This window comes from Trichoderma camerunense (genome assembly GCF_050948025.1).
Source record: "Trichoderma camerunense strain CBS 138272 chromosome Unknown V8C40scaffold_11, whole genome shotgun sequence".
NCBI lineage: Eukaryota > Fungi > Ascomycota > Sordariomycetes > Hypocreales > Hypocreaceae > Trichoderma > Trichoderma camerunense.
This window is the reverse complement of record NW_028145359.1, coordinates 1,080,698-1,093,781: the sequence shown is the minus strand read 5'-3', so window position 1 is coordinate 1,093,781 and position 13,084 is coordinate 1,080,698. Positions and strand designations below refer to the sequence as shown.

The window sequence follows — 13,084 nt, the reverse complement described above, 5'->3', positions numbered from 1 at the left end:
GAACAACATCCCCATACAATACAGTAGCCTCCAACCGCGGATTGAACGTACTCGTACTCTTAAAAATGTACATACGCGGAATCAGTATTCCTATTCCCATGGCATGCAAATCGCGCATCTCGAAAAGCCACCTCACCCGGAGATGCTGCCACCAACCCCCTTCCCCGTATGTACTGTACAGTAAACAACTACCTAACAAGAAACACGCCCTCGGCAACTTGACCTGACCTGACCAGTCTTCTTCCCCCCCAAATGCGCTGTGCTGTAATGTCAGCACCTCTTCGTGTTTCGCCCTTCCTCACGATCCAATTCGCCCTCGGTGCGTCCCGGGATCGCCTTTTAACCCCATGGCAATGCCGGTAGATGTAAACGCTTAATCCGGGCGCTGTGATTCTCCCCCTTCGCTTCGGCCAAGTTCAGTTCAGTCATGACGACAGACAGTTCCAACCGGCTTCGGCATCTGTTCGTTCCATTGATTGCCATTGCCATTGCCATTGTCCTCCTGCAGTCAAGCCCCATGAACCAATCAATACCAGAACCTGAACCACAAACCAACCCCCGGAAAACTCCCCCAGCAAATCGCAAATCGCCATCTTTTTCAGCCGCTCGCCTTCTCGCCTCAAATTCCCTCCTCGATTTTCCATTTTCACCGTCTTTGACCTGCTTCGGATATGCCTCGTCCTGACTCCACACAACGACGTCATTTTGGCCATGTTGTAGGGGGGAGTACGTACAGTAACTCGTACACATGTACATACGCCCGTCCCTCCCCCATTTCCGGCCTAGCGCCGACTGCCCCGCAAACTTGGCTGCTTCGCTGCATTTTTCTAGCGCTTCCATCCGATCAAAAGTCGCTTGGCGATGGCGATTTGCGCTGGAGCGACGCAAGGACGAGCAATTGAAGCAGGGGCGAGGCGAGGAGAGCGGAAAAAGGCTTCGGATGGAGGTCGCGAGTTGTCTCTGCTCGTAACGGCGCTGTTTTGGCACGTATTTTGTTCGCTGTTGTGCCGCTACAGGCGCTGCGTCTAGCTCACGCGACGGGGGGAACCAAGATGGTACCTGCTGTACAAGGCACAAGTTAGCACAAGCACAAGTCACTACTGGGTAATACCCGTACATTCTCCGTACTCGTACATGGGGATGGGATGGGACTGGGGGCTCCACAGGCACGGAACAGCAACTCGAGAAAACAAGGGCCTTGGAGGGATTACCTCTTTTCGAGTTAGTCGCTGCGGATTCGCTCATTTTACAAGTATCGAGTACTGGTTATCGTACTGCGCATCTACAATCACAGTCGGTACTCGTACAATGTAAGCGCCTCGACTCGAACAGCTCCCACTTCTTCTTCTCGCCTCGCCGTTCGGTACGTACCCCCGATCGGGCCGGTCTCAATTTTGCTCCGGTAGCCGCCGTGGCCGCAGCGCCTCTTTGGGATCCAATTCCGCCATAGCCGTGGCTTTTGCTTGATTCCTGTTCGCTGTTCGCCTGTACGATACGATACGATGGATATGCGGATAGAATACATGTACAGTACCGTAGCTAGCATGAGTCCGGTACAGTAGCGGCAGACCTTGTCATTCTAGCTCCCAGCAGGTACGGGAGTACATACATGTGAAGAGGCGTGAGAGGCGTGAAAAGCGCATACATCATACCGCATCTGCTGGAATGCCAAAAGTAGACATAATGCCTCTTGGCCCTGTGCCGGGGCGTCCGATTTGATGTATGTAAGTCAAAAGTGAGAGGCACAAGGCATAACGGAGTAAATCAGCTTCAAAGGGCGATGCCGGCATTTCGCGAGGCTGTAGCAGCAGCAAGCTCCAGAGCAGCTCCCGCAGCAGCTCCAGCTCCAAGCCCAAGTCCGTGTTGAAGACTCAACACCATGCCGCTAATACGGCAGCACGCTCCTCCATCATATCAAGAGGTGTCCAACCATGGTCCCCGAGTCCAGCTGCCCATTGGCGAGCTTCTCTCTCTGGCCCTCGATGGCCGCTCCGTCTACTCGGCCACCAACCCGGAGCTGGTCTACTACGAGCTGAGCGCCGCTCCTCTGCAGGCGACGTCGCTCATCTACGTGGTGAAAAAGGTCAAATACCGCCTCGCCGGCGACTTGCGCGTGGGTAGGCTGCGCACCCGCCACGACGACATCTACCTCTTCCGCGACGCCTACGTCAACTTCTACGCGCCCCGGCGCATCGTCATCGACGGCAAGGCCAGCGATGCCCGCTGCTACAGGGACGTCAAGCTGAAGCCGGGCCTCATGGGCTGGTCGACGTGCTCGGCTTCGGGTCACTTCACGGCCAAGACGGCCCTTCGCGATCGCTGGCGGCAGCACTACCAGGTGATTTGGAAGGACGCCAGCGGCCGCATCGTCGCCATGGAGGACAAGGCCTGGCCTTCTGTGCCTGTCAATGTCAATGGCAGTAGTAGTACGGCGATGACGGCGGCAGCAGCAGCAGACAACAATGAACACCACGCCGCACCGCCAGCTCCCGTGCCATGCTTGAAGCTGCTCCGGATGCTGGACGAAAAAGATTTGGATCTGCTGGTGACGTGCTGGACGGCCCGCCTCTGGAAACAGGCACAAACGTCGCTGGGCAGCCCTCCCATGGGCCGGTCTAGAGGTAATAGCTTGGCAATTTTTCTTCCTCTTAAAATCATTTGCGGATAATTCACATGTTCCCAGTCCCAGTCCCCTTCGTGTGTTATATCATCATGCACGTCATTCGTGTGTGTGAGACATCGTCACGCGCGCTAGCTAACATGAATTGTCCAAACCCTCAGTCAAGCGATTCGCAGCACGATACCTCCGTCTCCGCTACATGACCGATCTAGTCTCCTCCAAGTCAACCCCGACACGACGCCTCGAGGCATAAGCAAAATCAAGCTCACAGATACGCTGATTGAGCTCCTATAATTCTTATTCTTTAATATTTATTATTTTCCTCATTTTTTCCCCCCAATTCCGCTTAATTGTAGACCTATACAAGGCCCCCGATCACGCACATACGCCCACCACGCGCGCACCCATACGCAGATCCCTTCCTGGATTTAAGATAGCCGAGAGTAGAGGGACATGGAGGGGCGTTTACTTGCATTGGAGCAAAGCCAACGGGAAACAGGTCGTCGCGATGGCCTCTCTTATGCGAATTGACGGTTGAATCACTACGAAGCACTAGATAGGCGCCGAGACTGGACAGAGAGAGAGGGAGAGCGCGCTCTTGGGAGGATTTCCATCTAATTCAAGAGACCCAAGCCCATGGATTGAAGCCGGGATTGCTGCATAGAAACCACTGCCAACTCATCTTTACTGGATAGCCCGTACGAGTATTCAATCACGACTCCTCAGACAAGAGCCAATTGCTCTCCAGGAACCGATGACGCGCGACCAAGTTCATCATCTCCAACGTATTCTTTTCCACCTGCCTCCTCCACCTCCGTACAGTACTACGAATCCATCATCTCCATCCTCACACTTCGTACACGGACCAGGCAGGGCTTCTTCGCCGTTGCGTGCTCAGCACAGACACAGAACTTGGACCCTCGCCAAGCGAGCCCAGCATCAATCCAGACAGGTATTCCCCGGAAACGCATCACCTGCCCAGACACCACTTGCACCGCACAAGGCGAGGCGATTGCGACCTACCCAGTCAGGGATCGTAACTTGTACGAGTCGAGCTTACCGGCAAACCAGGGGGCGTGTCTCTTAGGCTTGAGGCTAGCAGGGTCCAAGGCGCAATCAGATCGGCCGGTTCAATCTAGTTCCGACCGCGGCTTTTTTTGACGCGCAGGGGTTTTGTGTGTACTCGCGAAGAGGAAAAGAGAGAGGCCAGCCAAAAAGGCTCTCTACCCCCAAGGCCAGGCCCTGCGTATCCGGGGGCGAAGGAAGGGTACAGGGCCAGTCCAAAAATACCAGTAAGGGTTCATACAGTATGCGCGAATTGATGAACCGAACGGACCATGACAGGCCCCCAAATGTCCATGGAGATGTGCCATTTTGGGGGCTTCAGGAGTGTCCCGACTAAAGCCGCGGCATAAGGAACAACAGCAAACGCAAGAGTCAAAAATAAAGAGACGGTGAATCGGAATTCGGCCACAGCTACAGCTGAAGGGAATAAGGAGGTGACAGCGAAGCTCACTAACACTGCCGGTATATGCGAAACTTTGCCCCTTTTTTCCGCAATCAGCGCAAATCAATGCATATCCTTATTTTGTATTTTCCATTTTATTGGTTTTATTCTGCGCCTTGAAATGCAACGAGTATATACTGGTATACCCAAGTTCCTCTGGTCACGCAAAGCAAGTCCATGGAGCCAAAAAGCAAAACCCACGAACGAACACTCCCCCACAAGAGACCAGGGCTCCGTCAGAGCCGCGCTAGGATCCAAGGCAGCCTAGCCGACAGGAATATCCGTAATTACTGATCCAGACTATTGCTTCGAGGCTAGAGCTGATATCGACCGCGTCGCCGGCATGCCGGATTGGGGGCCTGACTTGATTGCTATCGACAGGTTTATGATTACCATGACCCAGCTTTCCGTCTGAGTATTACTCCCCGTACTCCAAACTACTGTGGGAGAGCGAGCGAAGAAAGGCGGTAATGAGATGAGACAACGCATTATGGCGCCAGCCAACGCAGAAAGTAGGGCCGCGCAAATGTCATTGAAAATAGTAGCAACGGCATAAAGATAGACACCAAAAAATAAAAGGGCTGGGGTTCAGCTTTCGGGGAGAGAGGCATTTGCATTGCAATGGTACTGCCTTTATCGATCCACGCCCCCCTCTCTACATGAACCCAAACTAAGCAGATAGATAGATAGTACATACGCTCAGCTCAAAGGTGTAGCAAGCAGTAGTATTACGACACGCAAGGAAAATAAACTTGGTAGAAAAGATACTTGGGGGCAACGGCAGTGGCACGCGCTGTTTGTCATGGCTTGCCGCTCTGAGCCAATTGACTTTGCCCAGTTAACGAGCGGCTGTCGCGGTGGCTGGCCTCGACGGCAACAAACTTTTAGTGAAAATAAAGGGCAATGATCACCAGGCAGGCGGCAAAGAAGGAAGAAGAAGAAAAAAAATTGAAACACGAGCTTCTGCCGAGGGCCCAATAGGCATCGCCTACTTTTGCCTCACGTCACAGCTACTGACAATCTTGATAGGGAACTACGGGTATACTACTGGAGCAGCAATCTCGCATTGAAGCCATATCTCTCATCTTTGTGTGTCTAATAGAGACACGGAGCAGTGGCCCTTTTCCTTTAGCCTCACCATCGTTACTCCGTACTCCGTACTAAACTACGGACAATTTTCCAATGGCCCTTGTCCCACCAGGCCCAGAATCTCGTTCATCTTAGTAAGGGACAGCGACCGAAGAAAAAAAATGTCGCAAGGCCAGACCAGACCAGAGGGCTGTCAATTTCTGGTTATTCCCGCCGGCGGCGATGTGCAAAAAGTAGCTTCAAACTTGCTAGGTAAGCCTAGGCAGTATAGGGATTTTCCACACCTGAAGCAAGCCTCACTTATTTGGTAATGCTCTGGCCCTATCTCTAGCCAATCTCCATCAAAAAGGGGGAGGCTCGCTTTTGATTGCAGGGTAGAACGGGCATTCCCACTTCCTGATAGTAGTAGTACTTCTAGTTGCTAGAATGGAGTCCCGATTGCTGCTGCTAGAAGCATATCGTAATAGCTTCATGTACTCGTACGGAGTGCATTATATTGCAACATCCAGTTTAGCTGAGTACGGGGTACATTAGCAAGAGTGCCGAGGTGCTTTCGCCCGCAACAGCAACGGAGTACTTCCGGATGAGATGAACCAGGTGTCTCACTCATTGCCTCGATTCGATGATTACATGGTCAGGTATTACTCGCTTTTTTTCCAACAATAGACCTGACATAGAATTCCCCACGCCCCAGGCCCAAGCCCAAGTTATCCCTCAAAAATACCTGTCACAGCAGCCAGCCTTCCATTTCCTCCGACCATCTCCTTACGCAGTGACTTTTTGCTCCGAGGAACACCAGCAACGAGGTGGCTCCCTGACCCGTTTTCTTTCTCCGGAACAACAAGCTGGACCCTCAGAGAACCACAAAAAAGATTAGAGCCAGGGGTCTTTTTTCGACCGTTCGTTTTTCCTGTGTTTACGGAACCCACCGGCACTAACACACACGGCTCGGAATCAAATACGGCGCAGCCATTGGACGAAGCTCACGATGGGCAGCGGAGCCGAAGCACCGAATTCGCACAGAACGCCGGCGGAAACGGATCAACTCCGGCAGACAAGAGCAGGAACTGAAGCCAAAATGAAATGAAATGAAATAAACAACGAGTAGCAGGAAGAGAAATACTCGTATAACATGCACCTACGGAAATGAGTAAAAAGTAGCCAGCAAAATGGCCAGAACCAGAAAAGGGCTCTCCATCAGGCAGTTTGCTGACCTACGTGACTGAATTTCCTGGCTAACAATAACAACTCACACAGGTCCCTAAGCCCCCCTTGCCTCTCGCTTCTTTCTCACCCAGTCCAGTGTCATGGCTTTTTCTTTGCCAAGATCGTCAGTGCGTTTTTTTGGCCTCTCTCTCCCTTGCCTCGTCTTGGGGCCGTTTAATGGCGCTCTTTTCCACGTTAGTCGCCCGCTGTCAGTTGGTCCCAAATCTCGGCCAAGCGCGGGCTATGTGACGTGACGAGCGAGAAAAGGCAGAAGTGAGAAATCGCCTAGCATCGCCAAGTCTCGAGGGCACGGCCGGCGAATCGCCTTGGCAACGTCTTGGGAGATTGATTTCTTCAGCAATTAAAAAAAAGAAAAAAAAAAGGTAGAAACACCATAACGTCAAAGCGTCCAGCGCAAAACCATCAATACATGTAATACAGTAAGCATCGCCTACGTAGAAGAACCAGGCCAAAGTGGGCAAATCCCTAGAAAGAAGCCCATCCCAAGCCGGGAAACTCCCATCACCAATCCAACGACGCAATCATGCGCCATTATTGATCACCCAAAAAGGCCCGGCCTTGTTCCGCCTTGCTGCCTTCTGACTCTGGACTCTCTACTCTCTATAATCCCTCGCCTTTTTTAGCACCCAAACTTACTCGAGTCCCAGACCGAGGTGGCAAGGGTGGTCTTGAGTCGTTTATGTGGAGCGGCAATCCCGTTTCCGCCTTTCCTCGCGTGTTCCTGTTTTTTTCTGCTCACTCACTCACTCACTCACTTTTTTTTATTTCCCTCGCGATTCGCGTCGTTCTGCGAAAAATACGGAATCGGGATTAGCGCTTCTCGCTGCACGGCGATTGAAGCACCGGCGCTCCGTTCCCGTGGGCTTGCGGCAAAAGAAGAAGCACATTCACGTCACAGTCACCGGCGGCAATTGGGCAAGGGATTTGATTTGATTGATTGTTGCCTATTGCCGTTGCGGTGTGTGTGCTGCGTCATGCGCGGCGAGGGCGAGGATACGAGATACATACGAAAGTTCAGCTGCACTGAGATGCGCGCAATGGCGTGATGTGATGTTTGGAGCATGATTGATTCCAGTTCATTTGGGGCAATTTGGTGAGATGGCTCAACTGCTCGATTTTGACGCGTCGAGATGGCCAAGGTGCTTTACTTGTAGATGCTCTGGATGCACGCAGAATTACAGCATCTCTATTGCAATGAATGTCACATGAAGCCATTTGTACTCTGTATACTCGTAGTATTTGATTGTTATAGTAGTAGGCCAATGTATTACAGCATCTGCGTGTGTTGCTGCACAAGTGCTCCTGTTGGCGTCGCATGACATCAATCTCAAGCCTACCCGGGACTCCCAAAACTCACAACTTGGGCCTTCACATTACACTCATCTCATCTCACCGCAACTAGAGACACTTCAGTTCATCATTCAACGGCCTTGTCTCACACAGCCTTACACGTTTTGACGTTGCACAACTCCACGCTCATCCGAGACAAATGTCTCATCAAAAAAACAAACACAAGACATCTCACTCCCTCCCGTCCTAAACCCACGTTCCAAATCCCACCTCAATCTGCAACCCCAAAATAAGCATAACCCAAAACACAACAGTAGGCCCATATGCACCACCTACCCAATACCAGAAATCCCCTCAGCTCCATCGAAACACCATAAGCGCCGCACCAACCGCTGCAAGAAGACTTCTACCAGTATAGGCAAGACTTCAACCAGTATAGCCGGCCGAATATAACTCGTTCGTACGCAAGAAAACAAAGTCCGCCGCAACCCATATTCCCCCGGGCCGATCCGGTTCCTGGACCTGTGTCACTGTGCCTGGGAGAGGGGCCCCCGATTCGATGCCTCATCCGTCCGCCATGGCCGACCAGGTCGCCACCAAGGACGACACAATAGTCCGTAAGCGCAAGACTCATCGCAAGTCTCGCCTGGGCTGCGGCAACTGCAAGATTCGCGGTGTCAAGGTAAACCTCTGCTATGCTCTTCCCCCTTCTGTCTTTCCCTCGTCATCCTTCCATCTGTTCCTCTCATAGCCAGCCATACGTAGCTCTCTCACATGTAATACACGTACTCTCTCTGTGTAATAACACACACTTACATACACACTTTCATATATCGTATCCAAAACATACATGACTTACACGTCTCAAACCAACAGTGCGATGAATCCAAACCCACCTGTCGCCGCTGCCACGCATCCGGCTTCACATGCAACTACTCCCGCACAGCCCCAACCCTCCAGCTCTCCCACTCCAGCGTCCTGAGATTCGATCTCTCGCCCAGCCAAGATCCTGTTGTCAGCGTTCTCCCCACGGATAGCATCTTCTGGGATGTCTCTCTCCAGCCTGCCCTGCGGATTCCCATAGTCTTGCCTCTGCAGGGCAGGCTAGGGGAGTACACTCTACGACCACAAGATTATGCTGTCCTTCATCGGTTTCAGACAAGGACGGCTGCATCATTAGGGACCCTCAGTCAGAGAAAATGGTATCCCAAGATTGTATCTAACCTCGCAAAGGAAGTAAGTCTCTTCATCCCATCCATCTCCTCCATATATCATAGTATATCGTATATCAACATCTATACAAAACCTCGATTCTAACCAACTTCATCTCACAGCATCCCTTCCTCTTCCACTTCTTCCTCGCCCTCTCCCTCCTCCACGACGCCCACCTCTCCCAATCCCCCCTCCCGCAATCCCACCACGCATCCCTCGCCTTCCACTGGTACCACAGCACCGCCATCCTCTCCCACTTCCTCTCCCTCCCCTCCCCCGAGACGACCCTCCCCTCCTCCCACCGCGACGCCCTCTGGATCTGCGCATCCACCCTCGGCGCAGCCTCCTTCGCCTCCATCCGCACCCAGGACCCTTCCGCCGCGTGGCCCCTCGCGGACCCGAACCCGGCCGTCGACCTCGACTGGCTCAAGATGGGCCACGGGAAACGCGCAGTTTGGAATATTACCGACCCGAATCGTCCTGATAGCGTTTTTCACAACCTACTTAACCAGACGCCCATGCAGAATCCTATCGATCCCTCCGCCATTATACCGGACTCGCTCCCTCCGCTCTTTTACAAGCTCTTCAAACTCTCGGCAACGTCCTCTCCGGAGACGAACCCGTATCATGGTGCTTGTGCTATCATCTCCTCCCTTTCGGTCAACCCGATCAACGACGATACCGTGATTCTCTTCCTTAGCTTCATCACTCAAATAGACCCCTCATATAGAAGCCTCATCGAGGAGAAGGACCCTCGTGCGCTGCTCCTCCTCTTATACTGGCATTCCATGGTCGTACCAGAAAAACGATGGTGGCTACGACGACGTTGTATTGTAGAAGGCAAAGCTATTTTGACGTATCTGGAAAGATATTGCGCAGATGATAGGGATATCATGGAGCTGTTGCAAGTGCCAAAGAGAAGGCTAGCCAATTGGAATTTTATCAACACGGGCATGGTTGAGAAGCCATTTTGATGTATCTGGAACGATATTGTGCAGATGACGGCGATATCAGGGAGTTGTTGCGAGTGCCAAAGGCAAGGCTAGCTAATTGGAATTTTATCAATACGGGCATGGTTGGGAAATAAAGATAGAGATGATAACCATGACGATGCATAATGAACAAGAGAGTCTGCTAGAGACTAGCGAATAGGAATTATAGCAATACGGGAATGGTTGAGAAACAATGATAGAAAGCTATTCATGATGATGTATAATGAACACAAGAGTCTGCCAGACCCTCATATATGACTATCGAGTAATATAACAATACTATCCAATACAATACAAATTACACCGCTCTATCGCTTGGTGAGAAAAAGAAAGAAAGAAAAAGCTACATCATGAGCATAAGCATAGCGGCTGTACAGGCGCTGTATTCCCCATTCACGAGTCTCAATCCTTTACTATGTCCCACTGGCTACTTCGTTCGTCGCTATAGGAACATCCTGCTGCTCTGGCTCTGCAATTTTGATACCATCGTCCGGGGGACTCATCAGCGGGTGCTCGTGATCATACCCCACGGACTTGACAATGCCAAGGCCTCTTGTACGACCTTCACGGAAGAGCAGCCGGTCTCCAGGGGCAATGTACTCTGGACGCTGGACGAAGCGGAACGCAACATTGGCACGGTCACCAGTCCGGATTAGCTCGCGATCAATGTCGATGATGGCACATGTCTGTGACACCGCGCCAACATGCAGCATGGCCTGGTAGCGCTTCTTGATTGTGGTCGCGTGAGACAAGATGAGAACTGTTTTAGTTAGCATTCCGTTATAAGACAGCTGTGGACACCTAGATAACACACCTTCTGCAACAAACTCGCGAAACACCTTTGGGCCGGTTTGTCCCTCCTCCTTGTGAAGCATCACCATTCCCTTACGGACGTCTCGTCGCTTCATCTTTTTGAGCGCAAACGAGGCAGACTGTCCTGCCTCGGCCACTTGCACGCGTATTCTCTTGCGCTCAATGGACCGCACCGCTGTGGGGGTAAAGTGTCCCAGAGAATCCGGTCCTATAAGGACATTGTCACCCTCATGAACCATGCCTGACTTGACGATACCAGAGACTACCGTCCCCGTGAATGGCACCGAGAACGTGTCATTCACCTGAAACTCGAATGGCGCATCCGAATGGTAGTGGCCGTGATGCGGCAGCATGTTCAAAAACGTCCGGACAAGATCGAGGTTCTCGCCAGTGACGTTGGACACCTGGAAGACGGGACATATCCTCTTGCTCACAAACTGGGTCGCCGTGTTGATACACTCTTCACGGTTTGTGATAAAAGTCGGCATCTTTCTCGCCCCGGGACTCTTCATGATCTTGTTGACCTGGCTAATGGTCTCCTTGAGGATGTTGGGCGGGCAAATGTCAATCTTGGTGATGATGACCATGACTGGCACGTTGAGCGCAAGCGCAATTCCCAGATGCTCCTTGCTCATACCAACCAATCCGTTGTTGGCCGCAACCATAAGAAGGCAAAAGTCAGGGCTGCTGGATAGCAGGCCGAACACGGTCGTCCTGAGATACTTTTCGTGTCCTGCCAGGTCGCTAAACGTAATGACCTTGGCGCTGTGCTTTCCAATGTCTTCCCAGGACAGCTTTCGGCCGGGGGTATCCGAGGTGACGACTTGGCCCAGGCTATCAAACCCCATGATTTCCATGCCCACGGAGCTTGTCCGCCCAGACTCCATTTCGTGCTTGTGACGGAAGAGATTTACCCGCGCCTTTCCTCGCCCATCGTCAAGATCATTCTTCACCAGGACCCCTAGCAGCGAACTCTTTCCAGCATCAACTGTTGGCGGTCTGCCTTTAGCACATCATTCCAACCCAATGCAGTATGGGAAGCTTACCGTTGCCAACTACGGCTATTCGAGTCTCAATGACGTCTTCTATTTTGTCTGGTATCCTCCGGATAAGAATCTTTCCGCTACAGCTCTTATCCTTTGTTGGATTGGTAGCAGTGCTCTCAGCCTCTTCCTTGCCGCCGACATTGATGGTCAGGAGAAGCTGACAGTCTGCGCGCACCTTTTTAGCAGCCTCGACTAGTCTTGGATACGCAATATTCCACTCGTCCAGCGTTAGCTGCATTGATTCACCGCTGTTCTCGAAGCCAAGATCAAAGACAGTCTCCCCAGCGCCCTCTTCTATCCGCTCCGTGATGACATCCCCGAGCTTCCGCAACGTGTCATCGTCCGACCCGAGCACAAGGTCTCTGAGCTTTATCCTCGGCGCAGAGTCTACCAGATTGAGGCTGTCTAGGAGCTCATCCAGCTCCGCATCGTGCTCTGCCGAGTCGGGAACGGGCTTCTTGATCGAGGATGGATACCGGAGATTCTGCTGTTGCTCTACGTATTCTGCAAAGTCGCTGAGGGCCTGCGCAAGGTCGCATTAGTATTCAATCATGGTCCGACCTAGAACGACCAGCTGGGCAGCTATTCGAATGATAGCTTACCGATTCGCCTTTGCGCTTGTCATGTTCGTGGCTCTTGGCCGCCTTGGCCGCCTTGGTCGCCATTATACCGTGACAGTGTGCACCGGACACACCCGATGTACAATAGATCTGATAGCTGGAGGATCCGGGAGGGAAACGACACTGGGAAGCATATTATGTAGACAATACACAAGACAAGAACTATGACTCTTCGGCCTGGCTAGCAAGGTTTAGCTGTTAGTCAACGGCAAAAGGAGTCACTGTTTGAGCTGAGCCTCAACCAGGCCAGGAGCCTCGGAGAGAGTGGCTATCGATAAGGCAAGCTTTTGGACATAAATGTGGGGCGATGACACGACTCGATCTTGGTCTGCGATTAGAGCATTCCACCAGTAATTACATATCGTCACATCTGTCTGCCAGCCAATGTCCAGACAGCCCTGCTTGTCCATGCAGAGAGAGAGCAGAAAGAACCAAAGATGCGTGCGCATTTGTGCATTTGTTTCACTCCTTCAAAGAGAATCATGAAAAGAAACTCTGTGAGCAGAGGTGAAACAGCCACATCATGTTGATCCGTCCCCATCCATCCTTGTCATCACAATTGCCGTAGAAGTTGACCAATTGTTCACCCTTGGGCAAGACTCTCCAACGATATCGGTCAGATCCATAGACGGAGAGTGAGAGGGGGGTTTGATGTACATCGGCCAATG

General features: G+C 52.0%; 4 protein-coding genes across 4 annotated transcripts; 2 read left to right on the top strand and 2 right to left on the bottom strand.

Annotated features, from left to right (window-relative positions):
* Nucleotides 1–245: 245 nt before the first annotated feature.
* On the bottom strand, nucleotides 246–1,395 carry V8C40DRAFT_248320 (uncharacterized protein). The gene has a single exon (XM_083216513.1). It carries the CDS (start codon nucleotides 1,243–1,245, stop codon nucleotides 340–342), a length of 906 nt encoding a protein of 301 aa, XP_083072223.1. The 5' UTR covers nucleotides 1,246–1,395; the 3' UTR covers nucleotides 246–339.
* Nucleotides 1,396–1,687: 292 nt separating this feature from the next.
* On the top strand, nucleotides 1,688–3,124 carry V8C40DRAFT_37805 (uncharacterized protein). The gene is made up of 2 exons (XM_083222913.1): nucleotides 1,688–2,621; nucleotides 2,782–3,124. Exons 1-2 carry the CDS (start codon nucleotides 1,880–1,882, stop codon nucleotides 2,871–2,873), a joined length of 834 nt encoding a protein of 277 aa, XP_083072222.1. The 5' UTR covers nucleotides 1,688–1,879; the 3' UTR covers nucleotides 2,874–3,124.
* A 4,902-nt stretch (nucleotides 3,125–8,026) lies between these two features.
* V8C40DRAFT_37810 (Zn(II)2Cys6 transcription factor domain-containing protein) lies at nucleotides 8,027–10,135 on the top strand. The gene is made up of 3 exons (XM_083222914.1): nucleotides 8,027–8,415; nucleotides 8,610–8,969; nucleotides 9,068–10,135. The coding sequence occupies exons 1-3, from the start codon at nucleotides 8,293–8,295 to the stop codon at nucleotides 9,917–9,919; spliced, it is 1,335 nt and encodes a 444-aa protein (XP_083072221.1). The 5' UTR covers nucleotides 8,027–8,292; the 3' UTR covers nucleotides 9,920–10,135.
* On the bottom strand, nucleotides 10,135–12,592 carry V8C40DRAFT_37782 (P-loop containing nucleoside triphosphate hydrolase protein). Its single transcript, XM_083222912.1, has 4 exons — nucleotides 12,399–12,592; nucleotides 11,797–12,319; nucleotides 10,752–11,738; nucleotides 10,135–10,697 (listed from the first exon to the last, which is right to left on the bottom strand). Exons 1-4 carry the CDS (start codon nucleotides 12,459–12,461, stop codon nucleotides 10,351–10,353), a joined length of 1,920 nt encoding a protein of 639 aa, XP_083072220.1. The 5' UTR covers nucleotides 12,462–12,592; the 3' UTR covers nucleotides 10,135–10,350.
* Nucleotides 12,593–13,084: the final 492 nt, after the last annotated feature.

Coding starts and splice junctions, on each gene's coding strand:
- V8C40DRAFT_248320 (XM_083216513.1), bottom strand. CDS start 1,245: ATGAGCGAATCCGCAGCGACTAACTCGAAAAGAGGTAATCCCTCCAAG.
- V8C40DRAFT_37782 (XM_083222912.1), bottom strand. CDS start 12,461: ATGGCGACCAAGGCGGCCAAGGCGGCCAAGAGCCACGAACATGACAAG. Junction 12,320..12,398: donor ACAAGCGCAAAGGCGAATCG/GTAAGCTATCAT, acceptor GACCTTGCGCAG/GCCCTCAGCGACTTTGCAGA. Junction 11,739..11,796: donor AATAGCCGTAGTTGGCAACG/GTAAGCTTCCCA, acceptor GACCGCCAACAG/TTGATGCTGGAAAGAGTTCG.
- V8C40DRAFT_37805 (XM_083222913.1), top strand. CDS start 1,880: ATGCCGCTAATACGGCAGCACGCTCCTCCATCATATCAAGAGGTGTCC. Junction 2,622..2,781: donor TCCCATGGGCCGGTCTAGAG/GTAATAGCTTGG, acceptor CCAAACCCTCAG/TCAAGCGATTCGCAGCACGA.
- V8C40DRAFT_37810 (XM_083222914.1), top strand. CDS start 8,293: ATGCCTCATCCGTCCGCCATGGCCGACCAGGTCGCCACCAAGGACGAC. Junction 8,416..8,609: donor GCAAGATTCGCGGTGTCAAG/GTAAACCTCTGC, acceptor TCAAACCAACAG/TGCGATGAATCCAAACCCAC. Junction 8,970..9,067: donor TATCTAACCTCGCAAAGGAA/GTAAGTCTCTTC, acceptor TTCATCTCACAG/CATCCCTTCCTCTTCCACTT.